At 41.0% G+C, this 21,523-nt stretch overlaps 1 protein-coding gene across 1 annotated transcript in view; it reads left to right on the top strand.

The window, feature by feature from the left end:
• Window positions 1-21,523, top strand: part of LOC149461777 (synaptotagmin-14-like) — a 320,275-nt gene that overhangs the window by 79,871 nt on the left and 218,881 nt on the right. Inside the window, exon 3 of the mRNA XM_089677813.1 lies at window positions 21,111-21,263. Within this exon, the coding sequence (XP_089533939.1) occupies window positions 21,111-21,263 (153 nt within the window). The remainder of the gene's footprint in view (window positions 1-21,110; window positions 21,264-21,523) is intronic.

Raw genomic sequence — 21,523 nt, 5'->3', positions numbered from 1 at the left:
TACAATTGCTAAGAGCTCTTCTTTTTAGAATTTGTGAAAATATGTAACTGGCCAGGGGAAGGGGGGTGATGACAGAGAGGCACACTCATTTTCTGTCTACTCTGCATTGTCCACTGAAGTTTTTTCCACAAAGATATCTGCATCCCAGTCCCTGCCAAATGATAAGTATGTTCCTGCATGTGCCAATATATCCACCTAACTCCAGAACCACATTTTTGGGAGTGGAAAGGAGAGAACTTCAAATGTGCCTTTAACAGGGACATATCACATATTAACCACTTCCTGTCCGGACACTTTTACCCCCTTCCTGTCCAGGGCAATTTTCAGCTTTCATCGGTATCACACTTTGAATGACAATTGCGTGGTCATGCAATACTGTACCCATATGAATTTTTTACCATTTTTTTGAGACAGATAAAGCTTTATTTTGGTGGTATTTATTCACCGCTGGGATTTTTATTTTTTTTACTATGTAAATGAAAAAGTCCAAAAATTTTGAAAAAAAGTGTTTTTTTTTAATAAAATTTTGCAAATAAATAATATTTCATCATAAATCTTGGCCAAAATTTATTCCGTTATTTTTTTAGTAAAAAAAAAATCCAAATTAGTTTATAACCAAAAATTATAATTTTTAAACATTTTTTTTTACATTTTTATTTTATTTTTTTTATATTATTTTTTATTTATTTATTTTTTTTTACATACTGTCACCCTAGCAGTACAGTGTCACCATGGTTTTTTTTTTTTTTTTTACACTGATTGCTTTTACACCCATATAGGATGTAAAAGCAATCATTTCTCTTTCTCTCTGTCTGCATTCTTGCAGTCATTGAGAAGTACTGAGTGAGCTGTGATTGGTCACAGCTTGTCACATGGTACAAGGCTGTTGTGAATAGCCTTGTACCATGTGACCTCTGTGATCATTCACAGATTTCACACGTAGTAAGCAATGATGTCACAAGTGACATCTTGCTTACTACTTTGCATGTGATCACTGATTCGCCAATCAGTGATCACATGATCGGGACCTCGTACAGAGGTCCTGTCCGATGATCGGTGTTTCACTGTGTCTGGAGGACACAGCGGGCACCGGATCGTGCTGGGAGCGCGCACAGCTAGAAAAGGCGGGTGCCGTTTATGAACGGCAACCCGCCCCTGGACTGCCACCGTCCTGCCGTTTATCAACAGCAGGCGGACGGCAAGAGGTTAAAGTGGTTCTAAAGGCTGACTATTTTTTTTCTACCATCTATGCATGAAGGTGAAAAATCTTCTGTAGCCAGCTTCCCCACTTAACCCCCCTTTTACTTACCTGAGCCCCATTGCCATCCAGCACTGTGTGGCTCTCTTTGCTTTGTCCCTCCTCACAGGGCAGATCCAATGGCTCCCGCTGCTGTCAATCAAATTCTGTGATGAGGAAGGTGGGTGTCTATGGACGCAGGCAGTGGAGCTCGGGGGCGTGCCTGCACCAGTGCCCCCATAGGAATTACCTTTGGAAACACTTTAATAGTGAAATGTAAAAAATTTTATTATATCTATATTAAAAGATCCTTAAAATCATCCAAAAAAATTGTATATTACAGTAGATGCCATATAATTCTAAATGTAATGGACACATGTTTAAAATTCCAAAGAGGTTAATAGATCAAAGTGACGCTTCCTCAGGGTCCTTTTCCTTTCTGATAGCAATTGATGTAGCTGTACAAAAATGGCATGCATGGTTATTGATACAACAAAAAAACAAAAACAAAAACTGCATTAAACCATATCGCACACACACACAATTTTTTTTCTGCAATACCATCAATGTTTGAGAGGGATGGTGGGTAGGGGTTTGAGAACAAACCAATCAGACCACACACACACACACACACGGGCATCCCCCTTCTCCACCAATTAAGAATGGAGCCATAGGGAAAATAGTGGGTGACCCTATCCATAAGTGCATATTCTTACATTCGGCCTGTACTCCTGACAACTGTGCATGGATGCAAGGGAAGTGGTCTTAACACCAGCCAAAAAAATTATAGGAAAATCAAATGAATAGCCCATTAAAGTATTTCTAAAGTCTGACGGTTTTTTACCTTCACACATTCTATGCTTGAAGGTAAAAAACCTTCAGTGTGCAGCTCCCCCTTCCTTATACTCATTTGAACAGGATCCTGATTCAGCAATGTGCACGAGAACAGAGGCTCTCCTGGGTCTCTCTCTCCTCACTGGCTGAGACACAGCAGCGGGAGCCATTGCCTCCCACTGCTGTAAATCGCAGGCTGTGAAGAAGGAGCGGGGGAAGGGGGGTGGGTGGTACCGAGTGTCTTGTCGCGTCTCCTAGACACACAGAGGTGCCTCGGGAGTGAGCATGAATGAGTGCCCCAGAGCAAGCAGCTTGCTCAGGGGGCCATCAGTAGGGAGGAGGAGCCTGGAGAGCCGGTGGGGGAGCCAAAAAGAGGAGGATCGGGGTTGCTCTGTGCACAGAGCAGGTAATTATGTTTGTTATTAAAAACAAAAAAATGTGAACCTTTAAAATAACTTTAAAAGATAAATGACACAACTAGCTCTTGGCACAATATTAAAATCTAGAGTACATGCAGTACATTGTTTTTCCTGCCATTACATGTCCTCAGTTTGATGGCCAGCATCATTCAACTCACTTCCTCCAAGCTGAGGATGTCTTGAACCCTTCCCAGCCTATTACTGGACAGTGAAAGGAGAAACAGCACAGCAATGAGCTCATCTCTCTTCCACTTTGCTTTCTCCTCTTATCAGCATGCTTCTTGTCAGCACATAAACTGATTGGTTTCTTGTGCTGCTTCTTCTTCTCACACTCCAGCCTTACTGTACAGGGACTGCAAGAAGCTGATACCAGGCCAAAACCAGGTACTTATCAGGCGTGTATTTTAAAAATACATTTAATAATGTATTGAAGTAGAAGGAAAGTCAAAACATATGTAGCATGCAATACACTGTGTGTACAATTATTAGGCAAGTTGTATTTTTGAGGATTCATTTCATTATTGAACAACTACAGTACTCTCGGTCAATCCAAAATGTTAATAAACCTCAAACCTGAATATTTAAGAAAGTAAAAGTGAGGTTTTGGCTTTCCTAGGAGAATATTTATGTGTGTACAATTATCGGGCAACTTATTAGTGTGCAGAAATATTATGCAACTACAGTGCCTTGAAAAAGTATTTATACCCCTTGAAATTTTCCACATTTTTCATGTTATAAACAGAAACTTAAATGTATTTTACTGGGATTTTATTTGATAGATCAACACAAAGTGGCACATAATTTTGAAGTGGAAGGAAAATGATAAATGGTTTTCAAAATTTTTTACAAATAAATACCTGAAAAGTGTGGCTTGTATTCAGCCCCCTTTACTCTGATACCCCTATCAGTCTAGTGGAACCAATTGCCTTCAGAAGTCACCTAATTAGTAAATAGAGTTCACCTGTGTGTAATGTAATCTCAGTATAAATAAAGCTGTTCTGTGAAGCCCTCAGGAGGTTTGTTAGAGGAATTAGAGAGCACACAGCATCATGAAGGCCAAGGAACACACCAGACAGGTCAGGGATACTGTTGTGGAGAAGTTTAACGCAGGGTTAGGTTATCAAAAATGATCCCAAGCTTTGAACATCTCATGGAGCACTGTTCAGTCCATCATTCAAAAAGAGTATGGCACAACTGCAAACCTACATAGACATGGCCGTCCACCTAAAATAGACAGGCCAGGCAAGGAGAGCATTAATCAGAGAAGCAGCCAAGAGGCCTATGGGAACTCTGGAGGAGCTGCAGAGATCCACAGCTCAGGTGGGAGAATCTGTCCACAGGACAACTATTAGTCGTGCACTCCACAAATCTGGCCTTTATAGAAGAGTGGCAAGAAGAAAGCAATTGTTGAAAGAAAGCCATAAGAAGTCCCGTTTGCGAGAAGCCATGTGGGGGACACAGCAAACATGTGGAAGAAGGTGCTCTGGTCAGATGAGACCAAATTTTAACTTTTTGGCCTAAAAGCAAAAGCGCTACGTGTGGCGGAAAACTAACACTGCACATCACCCTGAACACACCATCCCCACCGTGAAACATGGTGGTGGCAGCATCATGTTGTGGGAATGCTTTTCTTCAGCAAGGACAGGGAAACCAGTTAGAGTTGATGGGAAGATGGATGGAGCCAAATACAGGGCAATCTTAGAAGAAAACCTGTTAGAGTCTCCAAAAGACCTGAGACTGGAACAGAGGTTCACCTTCCAGCAGGACAACGACCCTAAACATATAGCCAGAGCTACAATGGAATGGTTTAGATCAAAGCATATTCATGTGTTAGAATGGCCCAGTCAAAGTCCAGATCTAAATCCAATTGAGAATCTGTGGCAAGATTTGAAAATTACTGTTCACAGACGCTCTCCATCCAATCTGAAAGAGCTTGAGCTATTTTGCAAAGAAGAATGGGCAAAAATGCCCCTCTCTAGATGTGCAAAGCTGGTAAAGAAAAAGACTTGCAACTGTAATTGCAGTGAAAAGTGGGTCTACACCAGGGGTGGGCAAACTTTTTGACTTGAGGGCCGCAATGGGTTCATATATTGGACCCGGGGGCCGGACCAAGAGTAGATGAATGATGTGTATGTGTGAATTAATATAAATTAAGTTAAAATTTGTAACATTAAATGTTTAGATTAGTTTAAGGTAGAAAAGCATAAAAAGAGTTATTTTACAAAACTTTTATGCAATGTATTTCTTTCATAAAATAGTGCCTTCAATTTTAGTGGGAACAGTGTTGTTGGTCTCCCTTTTTTGTTAAGGCATCAAAGTCAGGAGTTAGTTTTGTTGTTGCAATTCGCAGAATAGATCTGAGGTGTTGGTCAGTTAACTGGGATCTGTGATGGGATTTATTGATGTTCATGACGCTGAACGTCTGCTCACACACGTAGGTCGAGCCAAACAAGGTCAGAATCTTCTGTGCCATCCCCCGGAGGTTTGGAAAACAGTCATCTTTAAGTGAGGCATAGAACTCTTTTAGTGGAAGAGAGTGGAAGTTCTTCTTTAAGATTGCATCAGATTGAAGATCGATTAGTTCCAATTGCACTTCTTGTGGTGCTGTTTCTGGGTTTTGTGACAAGGGACAGGCCACCAGCTGAAGTGACTTTTCAATTTTTTCAAAATCTGAAAACCGACGACAGAATTCTTCATGCAGGTCATTCAGTGATTTGCTATATTTATTCACATTTTGGATGGCCTTTTCCTGTGTGGCTAGTGTGGGAAAATGAGAGAAGTTTTTCTTTGAAATTTGCCTAGAAAAAAAAGTCAACTTGGCTTTGAAGGCATTTACATTACTATACATGTTGTGCACATACAGGTCTTTTCCCTGTAGCTTGACGTTAAGCTCATTCATGTGAGAAAAAATGTCAACAGCAAATGCAAAGTCACACAGCCAATTCTTGTCGCTCAGCTCTGGAAAATCATCAGACTTCCCCATTAACTCCAAAAATGTATCAATCGCTTCTTTAAGATCCCACACTCGTTTAAACACTTTGCCCAAACTCAACCAGCGGACACGAGAGTGGTAAAGCAAGTCTTGGTGGTCTGCGTTGGTTTCCTCCAGAAATGCAATGAACTGACGGTGCTGAAGTCCCTTTGCTCGTATGCAGTTAACAAGCTTTATAACTGGATTCACAACATGACTAAGCTGTAATACAGATTTACACAAAGATTCTTGGTGTATGATGCAGTGGAGAAAAATAACTTCTTGCTCAGGGTTTTCCTCTTTCACTTTATCCTGAATTCTTTTCAGCAATCCCACATTTTTTCCAGTTAAATTTGGAGATCCATCCGTAGTGACATTAGCAAGTTTACTCCAAGGTAGCTTCATACTCTTGATGACAGCAGACACCCGGTCATACAAATCTTCTCCACGTGTTTTTCCTTTAAGTGGCTCCATGGCCAAAAACTCCTCTGTTATTTCAAAACTGTCGCTAATCCCTCGGATAAAAATTAAGAGCTGAGCTGTATCTTTTATGTCTGTACTTTCGTCCAGTGCTAGCGAATATAATTTAAAGGACTCTGCAATATTATTTAACTTGTTTGTTATGTCTTCATCAATCAGTTCCACACGACGAGTCACTGTCCTGCGTGATAAACTGAGTTTTTCAAACTTGTCTTTGCTCTCTGGACACAAAAGACCTGCGGTCTCTATCATGCATTCTTTCAAAAACTCTCCTTCAGAGAGGGGTTTACTAGCTTGTGCTAATTTGAATGAGAGCATAAAACTTGCTTTGATAGTTGACTCTTGAATCGCAGTTTGTCTGTGAAATAAATTTTGCTGAGCCTGTAATTTAGCCATCAACCTCCGAGCTGTAGACCCCCGTTCTTGGGGCGACTGATTGCTAGCATAGTTAGCATGCTTCGTGGCAAAATGACGGCTGATATTATATTCTTTGAAAACCGCAACAGTTTCCTGACATATGAGACATACAGCCATTGATCGGACTTCCGTAAAAAAATATTTTGCTATCCATTCATTCTTAAACACTCTGCATTCACTGTCCACTTTTCTTTTCTTTGCCCCACTCATTTTGGGACTCTGCAAAAAAAGTTAAATATTCTTGGTCACTCTGACAGTCAGAGGGAGGGAAAGCTCACACTCAAGTCTTGACTTGCTTTAACTTGCTTAACAACCACTACTTACTGTGTAGCAGGGGAAAAGATGCAGGCCGCACAATCACCACCAGTCACCAAATGAGACTGCGCAGTGCTTTCTTCTTGGCTCAATCCATACTCCCCCACTGCCCCGCCCCCCACTAGCTGCTGGCCGGCCCAGCCACTACCATGCCATCCATAGTAAATATAGTAATATTCCCCCATAGTAAGCATAGTAATTTATCCCCCATATAGTAATTAATCCCCCATATAGTAATTCATCCCCCATAGTAATTCATCCCCCATAGATTCATCCCCCATATAGTAATTCATCCCCCCTATAGTAATTTATCCCCCATATAGTAATTTATCCCCCATAGTAATTTATCCCCCATAGTAATTCATCCCCCATATAGTAATTCATCCCCCATAGTAATTCATCCCCCATATAGTAATTCATCCCCCCATATAGTAATTCATCCCCCATATAGTAATTCATCCCCCATATAGTAATTCATCCCCCATAGTAATTCATCCCACATATAGTAATTCATCCCCCATATAGTAATTCATCCCCCATAGTAATTCATCCCCCATATAGTAATTCAACCCCCATATAGTAATTCATCCCCCCTATAGTAATTCATCCCCCATATAGTAATTCATCCCCCATATTAAGTCCCCCCTGTGTCAATTCACTTACCTTTGCTCCGCGCGTTCCTCTTGCCGTGTTCCCGCGCCGCTCCGGTGTAGCAAGAAAATCTGTCTCCTATGAGGATCTGTCCCCCTCGACGTATCTGCGCATGTGCCAGTTTCAGGCATTAGCAGCCGATCGGCGATCTCCGGCACATGCGCAGATACGTCGAGGGGGACAGATCTTCAGGGCGGACTGTGAGAGGAGCCTAGCGGGAGCCTAGCTCCGCGGGCCGGATTAAAAGGTCCGCCGGGCCGTAGTTTGCCCATTGCTGGTCTACACCGTGTTCAAAAATTAGTATGCAAATTCTTTTTGGGTGTCACAAAGATTAAATATTTTGTTTTTCAGTGTAACTCATGGATGGCATTGTGTGTCAGGGCTCTTTTGATCACTGAAAACAATCTCGGACACCTGTGATAATTAGATTGGCCGGTGAGCCCAATTTAAGGAAAAACTACTAAAGGAGGGTGTTCCACATTATTAAGCAGAGCACCATTTTCAAGCAATATGGGGAAGAAAAAGGATCTCTTTGCTGCCGAAAAGAGTGAAATAGTTCAATGCCTTGGACGAGGTATGTAAACATTAGATATTTCACGAAAACGTAAGCGTGATCATCGCACTATTAAGAGATTTGTGGCTGATTCAGAGCACAGACGGGTTTGTGCAGATAAAGGCACATTGAGGAAGATTTCTGCCAGATCCATGCATCGGATCAACAGAGCAGCTGCTAAAATACCATTACATAGCAGCAAACAGATATTTGAAGCTGCTGGTGCCTCTGGAGTCCCACGGACATCAAGGTGTAGAGTCCTCCAGAGTCTTGCAACTGTGCATAAACCTTCTATTCAGCCACCACTAACCAATGCTCACAAGCAGAAACGGCTGCATTGGGCAGAAAAATACATGAAGACTAATTTTCAAACAGTCTTGTTCACTGATGAGTGCCGTGCAACCCTGGATGGTCCAGATGGATGGAGTAGTGGATGATTGGAGGACGGCCACCCTGTTCCAACAAGGCTGCGACATCAGCTAGGCGGTGGTGGAGTCATGTTTTGGGCTGGAATCATGGGAACAGAGCTGGTCGGCCCCTTTAGGGTCCCCGAAGGTGTAAAGATGACCTCTGCAAAGTATGTGGAGTTTAACCACTTGCCTACCAGGCACTTATACCCCCTTCCTTACCAGGCCAATTTTCAGCTTTCAGCGCTGCCACACTTTGATTGACAATTGCGCGGTCATGCAACATTGTACCCATATGAAATTTTGATCATTTTTTTCTCACAAATAGAGCTTTCTTTTGGTGGTATTTACTCGCCACTGGGCGCTTTACTTTTTGCGCTATAAATTAAAAAAAGTGCAAAAAATTTGAAAAAAAAAAAAAGTTTATTTGTTTCTTTTATAAAATTTTTCAAACAGGTATTTTTTCTCCTTCACTGATTTGCGTTGATGAGGCGGCACTGATGGGCACTGATAGGCGGCACTGATGGGCACTGATAGGCAGCACTAAAGGGCACTGATAGGCAGTACTAATGAGGTGGCACGGATAGGCGGCACTGATAGACAGCACTAATTAGGGGTCACGGATAGGCGGCACTGATATGCAGCACTGATAGGCGGCACTGATAGGTGACACTGATGATGGGTACTGATAGACGGCACTGACTGGCATCACTTCTGGGCACTGACTGGCGGCACTGACTGGCACAACCCCTGGGCACTGACTGGTGGCACTGACTGGCAGCACTGCTGGGCTGCACTGGTGGGTGGCACTGGTGGGCAGCACTGGTGGGTGGGCACAGGTGGGTGGCACTGGTGGGCACAGGTGGGTGGCACTGGTGGGCACAGGTGGGTGGCACTGGTGGGCACAGGTGGGTGGCACTTCTGGGCACAGGTAGGTGGCACTGCAGAGTGGCACAGGTGGGTGCACTGCTGGGCACAGGTGGGGGCACTGCTGGGCACAGGTGGGCGGGGCTAGTGGGCGCACTGCTGGGCGGAACTTGCGGGTGTCACTGCTGGGCACCGATCATCAGGGCACTGATCATCAGTGCCCTGATGATCGGTGCCGATCCCCGCTCTGACAACTGTCGGTTCTCGGCAGTACTTTCCTCACGATCTGACAGCGTGAGGAAAGTGCAGCCGAGAACCGGCACTTGCATTTCCCTGTGATCAGCGTGTCATTGGACACCGCTGATTACGTGGTAAAAGGCCGGTGGGATCGGCCTTTCACCACATCACGTGATCAGCTGTGTCCGTAGGACACAGCGATCATGGAGATCGCCGGGTGCGCGCCCCCTGGGGCGCGCAGGAGAGCGCGTTCTGGGAGGACGTCATATGACGTCCACTCAGAACTGGCCGGCCACGGTGAAGCCGTCATTCGGCTATGCGCGGTCGGCAAGAGGTTAAGACTGACCACTTTCTTCCCTGGTACAGAAGGAAGAACTATGCTTTCCGTAATAAAATCATCTTCATGCATGACAATGCACCATCTCATGCTGCAAAGAATACCTCTGCATCAATGGCTGTTATGGGGATAAAAGGAGAGAAAGTCATGGTGTGGCCTCCATCCTCCCCTGACCTCAATCCTATTGAGAACCTTTGGAGCATCCTCAAGCAAAAGACCTATGAGGGTGGGAGGCAGTTTACATCCAAACAGCAGCTCTGGGAGGCTATTCTGACATCTTGCGAACAAATTCAAGCAGAAACTGTCTAAAAACTCACAAGTTCAATGGATGCAAGACTTGTGAAGCTGCTATCAAATAAGGGGTCCTATGTTACAATGTAACCTGACCTGTTAAAATGTTTAAATGTTGTTAAAAGTTTGATTTCAGTAAATATGCTGCAAACACAACAAATGACAATTTTCAGTTCTTTACAACCTATAAAGTGTTTTGAAACTTACTGTGCGTAATAATTTGGAACAGTGCATTGTAAGTGTTTTATGTTTAAAAAAAATCCTGTTATCATTAGGAGGTTTGTTCAATAAAATTTGAATTGTACTCTTAATAGTTGATAACATGAGAATTATGCTGACTGTTATTTACATCAATTATTTAGGTAAATGAGAAAAATATCATTTGCATAATAATTTGGAACAGGGTGTATATAGTATTGACTAAGGGGGGCTGAATACAAATGCACGCCACATTTTTCAGATATTTGTTTGTAAAGAATGTTGAAAACCATTTATCATTTTCCTTCCACTTCACAATTATATGCCACTTTGTGTTGGTCTATCACATAAAATCCCAATAAAATAAGTTTTTGGTTGTAATTTTGAGCTAGGTCCAACTAGCTAATCTTTAATAATACCAGTACCCCATACCAGTACCCCACCTGGAGCTCTGTGCCTGTTACTGATCCAGCGGTGGGCGCATCCATCTAGTCACTCTAATCTCACCAGTCCATAAAACTTTTGAAAAATCTATCTTCAGATATTTCTTGTCCCAGTCTTGACGTTGTTGGTTGGGTTCAGTGGTGGTCAGGTTTCAGCTTTCCTTACCTTGTCCATGTCTCTAAGCATGGAACACCTTGTATTTCTGGGCACTTCAGGTAGGTTGCAGTTCTGGAATATGACAGCACTGGAGGATAATGGGTTCCTGGTAGCTTTACATTTGATTCTTCTCAAATCTTTGGCAGTTAATTTGCGTCTTTTTTTCTTAACACGTTTTTTGCAATCCTGTTGACTCTTTGCAACAAAATGTTTGATGGTTCTGTAATCACGCTCCAATATCTTATTCAATTCAAGAGTCGCATCCCTCTGAAAGATTTTTTACAATTTGTGACTTTTCAGAGTCAGTTAAATCTCTTTTTTGACCTATTTTGCCCGAGGAAAAGAAGCTGCCTAATAATTATGCACACCTTGATATAGGGTGTTGATCTCCTTAGGCCACATCCTCCCTCATTTACACAAATACCCAGCACTTGATATACTTAAATCCAATAAGCATTCAAGTTTATACAGTGTAATCTGGGGTAGCTCTGGAATGACCACCAGCCAGTTTGGTGAAAGCAAAACAGTTCATTGATTTGGATCATGGATAAACAAAAAGACAGCTTACTTCAACAAAAGTCTATAAACGGTCCAAAACCTGGTATCAGAAGCTAAACCACGAGCTCACTGTTAATCTTCGGTCCCATACAGGGGTTAGGTACCTCCATAGTAAGGATGCCAAGCAGGCCACATTGGGGGGTCAGCAGCCCGTGTCTCAGCTTGTCTGAGAGCTCCCACTTGCTACACAGTTGTGAGTCTCACTCCCACTCACTTCCCTGGCACACCTGCTGATATCTCTCTGCTGCCATTTAAGCCTCCCTTACCTGGGACTTAACCCCTTTGGGACAAAAATCCTGGTAGTCAGGACTCTTAATACACATTTAACCATCTAGAGAGTACTGCAATGTCTCAATAATTGTCTCCCACACCCCATATTTCGGGAAAATTTATCTGCCAACCAGGACAAATTCCCGGTGTCCTGTACAACAGCTTGGAGTTGAACAATATGCATAAAAATGATGATTTTGTCAAAATACTCACTTAATAATTGTGCATACAGTGTTTAGTATTTATAATATATCATTTTCACTCTATAATTTGTATTTATTTATTTTTCAAAAAAACAACAAAATTATCTTATTTAGCTGTGTTTATTTCTCACCACGTAACCACTAATCTCCTGTACTGGTCCTTTCCTTGCTAATCTGAGGACAGAGATATCGATGAGCACTAACATCAAGACAGCAAATCATGTTGCCTGACTGAGGACTAAAACAAAAACAACCTGCGCCACAAGAACTATGTGAAAAATTTGAAAGTGAATGCTGCTGTGCCTTGATAAGAATCAAAAAGATTGATAAAAATCAAAATATCAGTGAAACAATAAAACAGCGCAAAACATGAAATGAATCAAAAATAATTATACACAAATCATAATAAATTCTGTTTAAATGGACTTTCTTTGTTTTTGGTTTCATCACTTTTTGTATTTGGACACAAATTTTATATATTTTTTTCATTTTGGTGGTTTTGGACATTTATTTTATAACCACAGAATTTATTATGATTTGTGTATAATTATTTTTGATTCATTTCATGTTTTGCGCTGTTTTATTGTTTCACTGACTGAGGACTGAGTGTTGTCAGAGTTCAGACTTGTACAGTAGAGAGAGGAGAGGCTGATGTGCATTCAGTGATTCTCAATACATTGTGAAGTGGTGCAGCTTCTAGGTGCTGACAACGCTGGAGGATCAGCCATTTCAGTAGCGGATGAAGAGCATTGCCAGCCCCGGGCTAGAACACATGGGTTTGGCTGGATCACAAGGTAATTTCTCTACAATCATTTAAGCTACAGTATGTGTGAGAAGCATATTGGCAAAATGCATACTGGAAACTTGCTTAAAGAGGAATTTCACCCCTACTGATACATTTTTATTTCCATATATCAATTAACTGTAATGCTCCTTTTGTGCACGATAAACATTGTCACCATCCCAGCAAGTCCTGTGTTGTCCTTTTCTTTGGATCACCTTTCAGAAGAGCGGCAGTCACTGCCGCACATGTGAACAATCCCTTAGGCAGGCCATAGACGGGCCGTTTATCAGCCGAATTGTCAGCCGATAAACGAAAAATCGGTCGGCCCCGTTGCTGATGCTGCCACCAATTTTCCAGGATGACTGATAAAAATAAACGAGAAGATCCGCGAAAAATGGCCTGGCCCCACTAACGGCGTGAATATCGGCCGATTTTTCGTGCGGATGCACATTTGGCTGATAAACGACCCGTCTATGGCCTGCACAAGAGTAAAGCTGCCCATATACTTTAAGACTTCTCCTGTTCAGTCCCATGTTAAAGGCATTCACTGATTGCACAAGCTGGAGAAGTTGGGCGGTGATGACTTGATCTCCACTGTGTCTGAATAGAAACATCTTGTATTCATTGAAAAAGGTACAAGACATACTCAGAATGGCAGTAGTGCCAAGGAAGTGACTTCCTGTGGGTACCATGCAGGAGGGCAGCCTTGGCACTGGACCTTGAAGACTGCAGCAATCATTGTAGTGGTAACTACTACAGTGATCTGCAGGTACTATGCAGGAGGGCAGCCTTGGCACTGGACCTTGAAGACTGCAGCAATCATTGTGGTAGTGGTAACTACTAAAGTGATCTGCAGCTTTCCACAGGGATCGCTCAAGTATGAGATATGCATACTTACTCTAGATTAATGTTAATTAAGATTCCTGTGCAGGAAAATATGCATGCAAAACTAGTATTGTGGTGTGAACAGGGCACATAGAGAACAATTGATTTTGTTGTGCCCTTGCAGAACTCGTGCAGAAAAACTAACATCTCATCACACTAGTGTGAACAAGGCCTAACTATACTAGAAATATCATACCTAAACTTCATCTTTAAGAAATGACAGTGAATTGCTGACTGAAACGAAAAGGTAATTTAAGATTACAAAATGCGGAGTGTCCCTTAAATATACCATTGAGAGCATGTTGTTATATCTGCTTGATAAGTACAAATATATACTTGTTGCTTTTTCCAGAAATCTTATCAGGTACATTTTTCTCAGCTTTTTCTAAGAACTACAGAACTCTTCCTGATCACATCTTAAAAATGTATTAAATCCAAAACAAACATTTAATATATACTGTATATCAGCTTACCAGTCCTTAAATGTGATGGCTGCATTAGTTTTCTTTTTCTTAGTTTTTTTTTTTTTTTACTTTAGTTTCACTTGGTGATCCTGCCAATAACACATTTCCTGTTTTAGGGTCTCTCCACTCTTGATGGTGGAGCAACACAGACAGTAGCATTATCCGTCTTGGGGGGGGGGGTAGTGTTAGATGCACTAGACTTAGATGGCCTTGATTAACAAAGCCAAACTCCAGTGAAAACATTTTGAGCAGTTACAATAACCGTTCATTTCAATAACATACATGAGTAAAAGCTGACCATTGTGAATGTGCCTGTCAGTGGTAGATTCTTGTCTATATTCCCATCGCACATATTCCTGGAAACAAGGCTCATCAATAGCGGGTGCAATAGCCACTACCAGCTGGGACTGGAAACATCGCAAGCAAGCATATATATTTGCCAGCATATCATGAATCTCCAATTATGGTCCAAATAAGTTTTTATTGCAAAAGGATCACATCACAGAAGAAAGTGACACTTTTCGGAGCCGCGCCGGACCCCTTCATCAGGTGCGGCTCTGAAACATTGCACTTCTGTGATGTGATCCTTTTGCAATAAAAACTTTTTTGGACCATATTTGGACATTCGTGGTGTGCTGGCAAATATGTACGTTTGTCAGTGGTAGATGGTTTGTCTCAACCCTCTAACAGCTTGGTCTATAAATGGAAGTTGAAAAATAACAGACTTACTGGATGGATGGATCCCCAAGTGGAAATAAGTGGAAAAAAATGCCTAAATAATGAAAACTAATGCAGCAACCACATCTTGGTAAGCTACAATATAACACATTTTTAGGGGGTATAATATCACTGTAAGGAAAAAAGCCTGAAAAGAAAAGTAAATGCAACCACTGCATCTAAAGACAGGTAAGCTGTAATATATTACATTTTTGTCCTTTAAGTAGTAGGGTTTTTCTAGTGAACTAAAAGCTTAAAAGACCATCCTCGTGTTTTGTGGGAAATGTGGTTTCTTGGCACTTCTGAGAACAATACATTTCTCTTATTGTGCTGGCAGCTTGCATTGCACTATATGTAACAATGATAAAATATAGCAAGCTGACAAGCCAAACTGCTAAAAAATACAGCTGAGACAAACTGCATGCAGGCTGTCTGTAATGTGCGCTCTCAGGTTCCCACGTGACTTCCTTATTTGTACATCAGTCAGATAGTATTGCAGCAATGATATCAATAATTAAAGCTTCATTGACATATAGGCAGGGAGCCATATGGTCTACAAAGGATCGCTTGGTAGTACGCTTAGTGATGGGGCACATGGAGATATTGCACAATGGATCTCTTATTATATTCTAACAATACTTTAAACTTTTATTAAAAAACTGCTGGTTTTACATGATATCATCGGGGTAGAGAGGATTCACAGGTAAGGACTGATTGTACTTTATTGCTGCGTGCATTTCATAAAAATATTCTTCTCACTTTGGTTTTTTTTTTTCTATTCTTATTGTTCTGATCATTGTGATAATTTGGGATCACTTGAAAACTTACATGATCTTCTAATCTTCTAGATTTCTTTCCTTATTCTATCAGCAAAAGGAGACCCCAAAGTAGGTTTAGTGGACAGGAAGTTGCTTGTGTTCATGAAAGTACTGCTCCTCACTATTGAACTGTTAATACTGTTCTGATAATCTCATGAAATGATATATACTGCATGTATACAGGTACATTGTTAAAATTACACTATAGTCTGTTTTTAGTTAGTATACATTTTGACTTGTGACCTCAATGAAATTTTCATGTGGTTACTGTTACACTTTACTTACTTTCTGTGATCTGTATATCCTAGAATGTAATTACCATTCATGCTTAAAGCTGATCTCCATGGTAAATAAAATGACTACCCTTGCAGTGTGGCTTCCTCTGCAATGGAAGTGTTAAATGCTCCTTTAGGTGTAGGGTACCAGGAAAAAGGACTTTTGCTGACCTAATCCCTTGCTGCCTCAGCAGCTGGAGCTCAACTCTTCTCCCAGATGCTTTGAGTTGGGGACGGGCCCTTACATTCAATACAGGGCTATTGGCCCTACATTGTACTTGATGACGTCAGAGTGACTGCAACCCCCATTTGGTTGCCTTAAGCATAGTACACACGATCAGAAAATCATGTGAAAAATACCACTTTCGAAGGGATCATACGATTATCTGATCATTAGTACGCATTTTTCGTCTGAAATTATTTGAGTGGACAAGCACGATCAATTTTCTTGTGCGATATCAAAATGTACGATTTTACTTTAGACAGTACAGTATTCGTCCAAAAATACAATACAAATACATTGCATCAGTTACAAATTTTTTTTATGTCGTATAAACATTTTTGGAACTTCTCTTCACTTTCAATATGAGACTAGCATGCAAAACAATGGAAAATCATTCATCCAATATTCTTATTGTGTGTACAGGGCTTTAGAGAGGAGTCTACAGGGGACTGGTTTTTTAGGGTAGAGGGAACTTGAGGGAGCAAGAGATTAGGTAAGTAAAAGTCTTTTTACTGGTACCTTGGATATAAACAACAATTAAACTCTTGCAGTACATTAGTAGTTTTTGTTTTCTCTTTTTTTTCCATTTTTTAAGTAGAACTAAACTCTCACAAAAGAATACTTGGGTATGAAGAACAATGTAAAAAATAAGATTTCAAAGACAAAAAAAAACAAACAAATAAAAGTATTAATAATAATTTTCCCCTTATTTTGTTCATGTTTCCCCAAACCTGTCACTGACCTGGCAAGCCGTGCTGAACATATCATTGGCAAATACCCAAGTAGGGGATACCTTCTTTGTAAACTGCACATCAAAATGATAAGTAGATCCAGAGATATAGGCAGCTAAATTCATCTGCAAACATTGACTTTAAATTTTATTTGAACCTTGTTCCTCCCTATTGGTTCCTTAATTGAGGGGCAGGAAAAGCCATAATTTACATACTACTTTGGCAGCCTGTTTCCCTCAATCGTATGATCATTTTGACATGTGGATTTCACTAGGTAATCTCTGCCTACTCATTTTCTCACCATATGCTCAGTTTAAAATGGCCAGTTTTTTGACGGTTTATCATATTTACCTTCTAAAGTCAGAGTCTCATGATGCAGTTCATCAGCTCCAAAATTCTAAAATCGTCAATCTGTGGGGAGTGTATTACAAGCTGACAAACAGATCCAGGACCAGCCCTTGCTGTTCTATGATCTGTCCCTTGAATGTGCCCACTCTGAAACCTCTTGGGCTTTCTCAAATGAATGCCCAATCCCAAAACCTCACAGGATAAACATGGAGCTCCACAGAAACGCAGTGAGCCAATTATAGATTGGTCTACTGCATTTTCTTTGTTACTGTATGCTTTTTTTCTCCCCCATTTAGGATCGCATCCATAGTTCTGTATCACATTCTGCTACAATTTTGAGAGCAGCCTTTCTAAAGATGAACGAATGAGTATCTGGCATGTTCAGGAATGGAGAAACATGTGGCCCACTCCCCTTTTCTCATGTGACAGCACTGGTAGCTGGTGATTGGCTTAGCGCTATCACATGGAGGTAGGATGAGATCCCTTTTCCAGTAAGCTTAAGTTGGCTTAGAGTTTACATACAACTTTTTCTCTGACAGCTGAACAGAGCAGGAAATGTATGTGCTGCTGTGGAGTGGGGGAAGTTAGATGACCCTGTTACTTTGCCCTTCATTGACAACTAAAAAGGTCTCTTTAACAAGTAAAACGAACCTGTGTTCGTCAAAATAACTGGTTCATTCTGTAATAAAAACCATAAACACTGTGTACTTGAACTTTATAGTCACCTGACTGTCACACCTATATAAAAGTGTTGGACATCCCATTCCAAAACCATGGACATTATTATGAATTTGTGCCCCCACCCTCTTTCTGCAGCTACAGTATAACAGCCTACAATTTTCCGTGAAGGTTTTCCACAGGATTTTGTCCAAAATTGTTCCCATTCATCTGAAGGAGCATATTTGAAATCAGGTACTAATTTTGAAGACCTGGTTCGCAATCATTGTGCCAATTTTCCCAGCTGTGTTCAGCATGGTTGATGTCAGGGTGCTGTGTAGGTCACTCGAGTTGCTTCAGACCAAACTTATGTCTTTATGGAACTGGCTTTGTATACAGGGGTACAGTTATGCTGGAACAGAAAAAGGCTTTCCTTAAACTGTTTCCACAAAGCTAGAAAAGCACAATTGTCTAAAATGTCTTTGTATATTTTAGTACTAACAGGATCCTACTTTGGAAACACTTGTCACAATATTTTTGAGGAGTGTATGGTCCACATACATTGGACCATACTGTAGGTGTGATAGGTTGCCACAAACCTTCTGCCATATAATGAACCTTCATTGACAGACTATCAGAGACTCCTCTGTAAATTGAAATTTGCACAGGGCTAACCACAAGGGATCACTGGTGCAAAGACTATGAGGGACTCTGAAACAAATTATTCTCTGTGTAGACATGTTGCTGAGCTGCACAAAAGAATGGAGGAAGCATTGCATATTGCCATGTCTGATGGACATCAATCTTAACTTGCTTGCAATGCCAGGGATACATTGAGAAAACCTAAAATATTTTAAATGTACGAGGGGTGCTCAAGTCAAACTAGACCTTTTTGAGTTTATATAATAAAATGACAAATTTCAAAGAGTGGAAACTGCATGTATTTTTCGACATACTCCCCTGCTACATTTATACACTTATGCCAGCACTTAACTAATGCCTGGAAAGCTTTGGCATAGAAAGATTTGTCAGTACACCTGAACTATCTTAGACAGCCTGCTTCAATAAGTCAATGATTGTGTTCACTGTTACCACAGAAAGATTTGTCTCTTCTGCACTTTCCTGCCAGCTTATGCGTCGATTATCCAGGATGAGGCGTTCCACGTGCTGAATATTTACAGGAATGACTGCTGTGGACTGGGAACCACCACAGCCAGGATGGTCCCTGATCGACGCATGGCTTGCTTTAAAATGTTTACACCATTCAAATGTCTTACTGTGGCTGAGGGTCTCATCACGGTCCTGTGCTTGAAGTCTTCTATAGATATCCACGGGTTTTACGCCTTCGTTCACAAGAAACTTCATCACCACACGCTATTCCATGCACGCACTAGCACTGTTGTCTGCCATCTTGATTAACGGTCTCTGGACTGGCCCACGACATGCGTGCCTCCTATCAGTAATAGGACACGTTGCCACTTACTACTGCGTGTAGTACCACCATGCTGGCATCTCTTTTTATACCTGTAAAATTAAAAGTCCCGGTTTGACTTGAACGCCCCTCGTAGATATTAATTCAGGGCCACTTCTTAACTCTATTAGCTTGGTATTTTTGAGATACCGTCAAAAACGGAGTGAGGAATAATGTAAAAGCAGTCTATAGTCAATTCTTTAAAAGCCAGTTATACCCATTTATTGGCAGTTCCATGTAATGTATCACAGTGTGTAATTATCACAAATGGTTTTCTGGGACAACCTTTATCCGCCAACTATCTTTTCAAATAACAAGTACATAATTGCTTTTAATGGTAGAGTATGTCATGGAGTACAGGTAATATAATGATAGCGTTTAAGAAATATGCCTTAATTGTCCTCTAATTTATATGGCAGCTTTTAACAGTGTTTTTTTTTCTTTGTAAAGCGCGTAAAATCTGTAGTTTTTTCCGTTCATTCCACCATCATTCAGGCAGCAACCTTGTGAGATGGCCATTTAATTTAAATCCGTTTTTAAAACACACATGTGTGTCTATATATTAAGCATGCTGTTTTTTTAAAGGGTCAATACACTGATAAGGTGATCGTTCACTTATAAGTGGAGTCTGGTTGGCTGAGTCAGTCTTTGTTTTATCTTCTGTGATTTCAGAACTGAGAGGTCCCTTCTCTTTAAGGGCTTTTTCTCCGATATACATTGCAGCACTGAAGAATACAAACACATTGCCATGCAACACACAGAGCTAAGTGTTTGGAAGTGCTGTCCATTGATTATCTGGCCCTTATATCACTACTGTGTCTTGTAGTGACATAGGGACCAGCGTGAGGAACCACTGTGCACGATACGGGGCCAGGAAAATCTCTGATTCTGAGGGATCTTTGGGCAGTGGTTTCTCTTGACCAAAACATGTGCTTGAAATTAATGGAATATCAGTCCAAATATGAATGTCTATATAAAGTCAGGTCTTACGTTGGCTGGCAACTATTTATTTTTTGCTCATTGTGTTTCAATACATTATTCAGAGCTTTTATTTCAGGGAACTGGACCATTACAGGAGCATATAGTCCTGGATCCTAGCCACATGCACACAGTAAATTCTATTTGGGTGGAAGTCAGTCAGCATCCCAATATATTCATTGGTTATGGTAGGAAAATGATGCAGCCAGTGAAACCTGTGAACAAACTCCCTGTGAAGTTGCCTTGTATAATAGCTGATCCCTTGACACCATCGGTCACGGCAAGAGTGCTAACCACCGAGCCCCAAATGGCCTTGCATAATGTTGAGCCCTTGATACCAGCATTTCAAAGAAAAAGTGCCAACCATCACAACCCATGCTTTTTGAAGATGCAGAGGGGAATTTATCAAAACTGGAACAGCCATAATGTGGAGCAGTTGTGCCTGGCAACCAGGCAGCTTCTTTCTTTCATTTTCAAAGCCTAACTGAACAAGCTGAAGATACAAGCTGATTGGTGGCCATGCATAACTGTTCCATTTATGATAAATTCCCCTTAAAATGTCAACACTGACCCAAATCCAAATCTGCAAATAAAATATTAAGCAATCAGGAGTGAATTAATGTGCAAATTGGTGGCATGCAAATTTCTTTACTGTTCATAAAAATATGCGTGCAGTTTTGTCCAACCTGGGGAGGATCATACATTCCATGTACCCCGATTGCCTGAATTTTCATGTTGCCCAATTCTTTGTTAATCAGACCATGAAACCTGTAGGTATTCAGGCCAAGCACAACCCGCAGACCACTGCTGCTCTCGAATTTGGCATCATTAATTACAGATACTTTGTGAAAAAAAAATAGATGAACACTAAGCCTCTCTGGTTGTTTAAAAACATGCATTTGTTTTTTTTTCAGTGTCTCCTGAGGCTGTCGGTTTTCTCTCAGCGGTTGGTGTGTCCATTGTTTTTCTCCTTTTGCTTTTCCTCTACATTAACAAGAAAATGTGTTTTGGGAAAACGGGAGGTTTTCATCAAGGTGGTTCGGAATTTTGCACAAAGAATTCTCAAGGTGAGATGAAACTTTGAATATATTACGCTGCATTCTGTATATACACAGCTGTAATGCCATTCTGTTGCTAAAGAGTCATGACTATTCTTTAACCCATTCACTGCTAGAGCATTTTTTTTAATGCACAGATTTTAACATGCACATTTTAGGTCTGAGATTTACTTTAGGAATAATTCCAGGCATGGTTTATTTTTACATTGTTACACTGGTGCAGCTTGGACCATTGAAACTATGTACAGTATATACCATACCTGGCCGAT

This window comes from Staurois parvus, unplaced genomic scaffold (genome assembly GCF_062004578.1).
Source record: "Staurois parvus isolate SC_StPar_1 unplaced genomic scaffold, SC_StPar_1.0 ptg000192l, whole genome shotgun sequence".
NCBI lineage: Eukaryota > Metazoa > Chordata > Amphibia > Anura > Ranidae > Staurois > Staurois parvus.
Note: the sequence above shows the minus strand (reverse complement) of the source record. Positions and strands in the feature narration are given on the sequence as shown.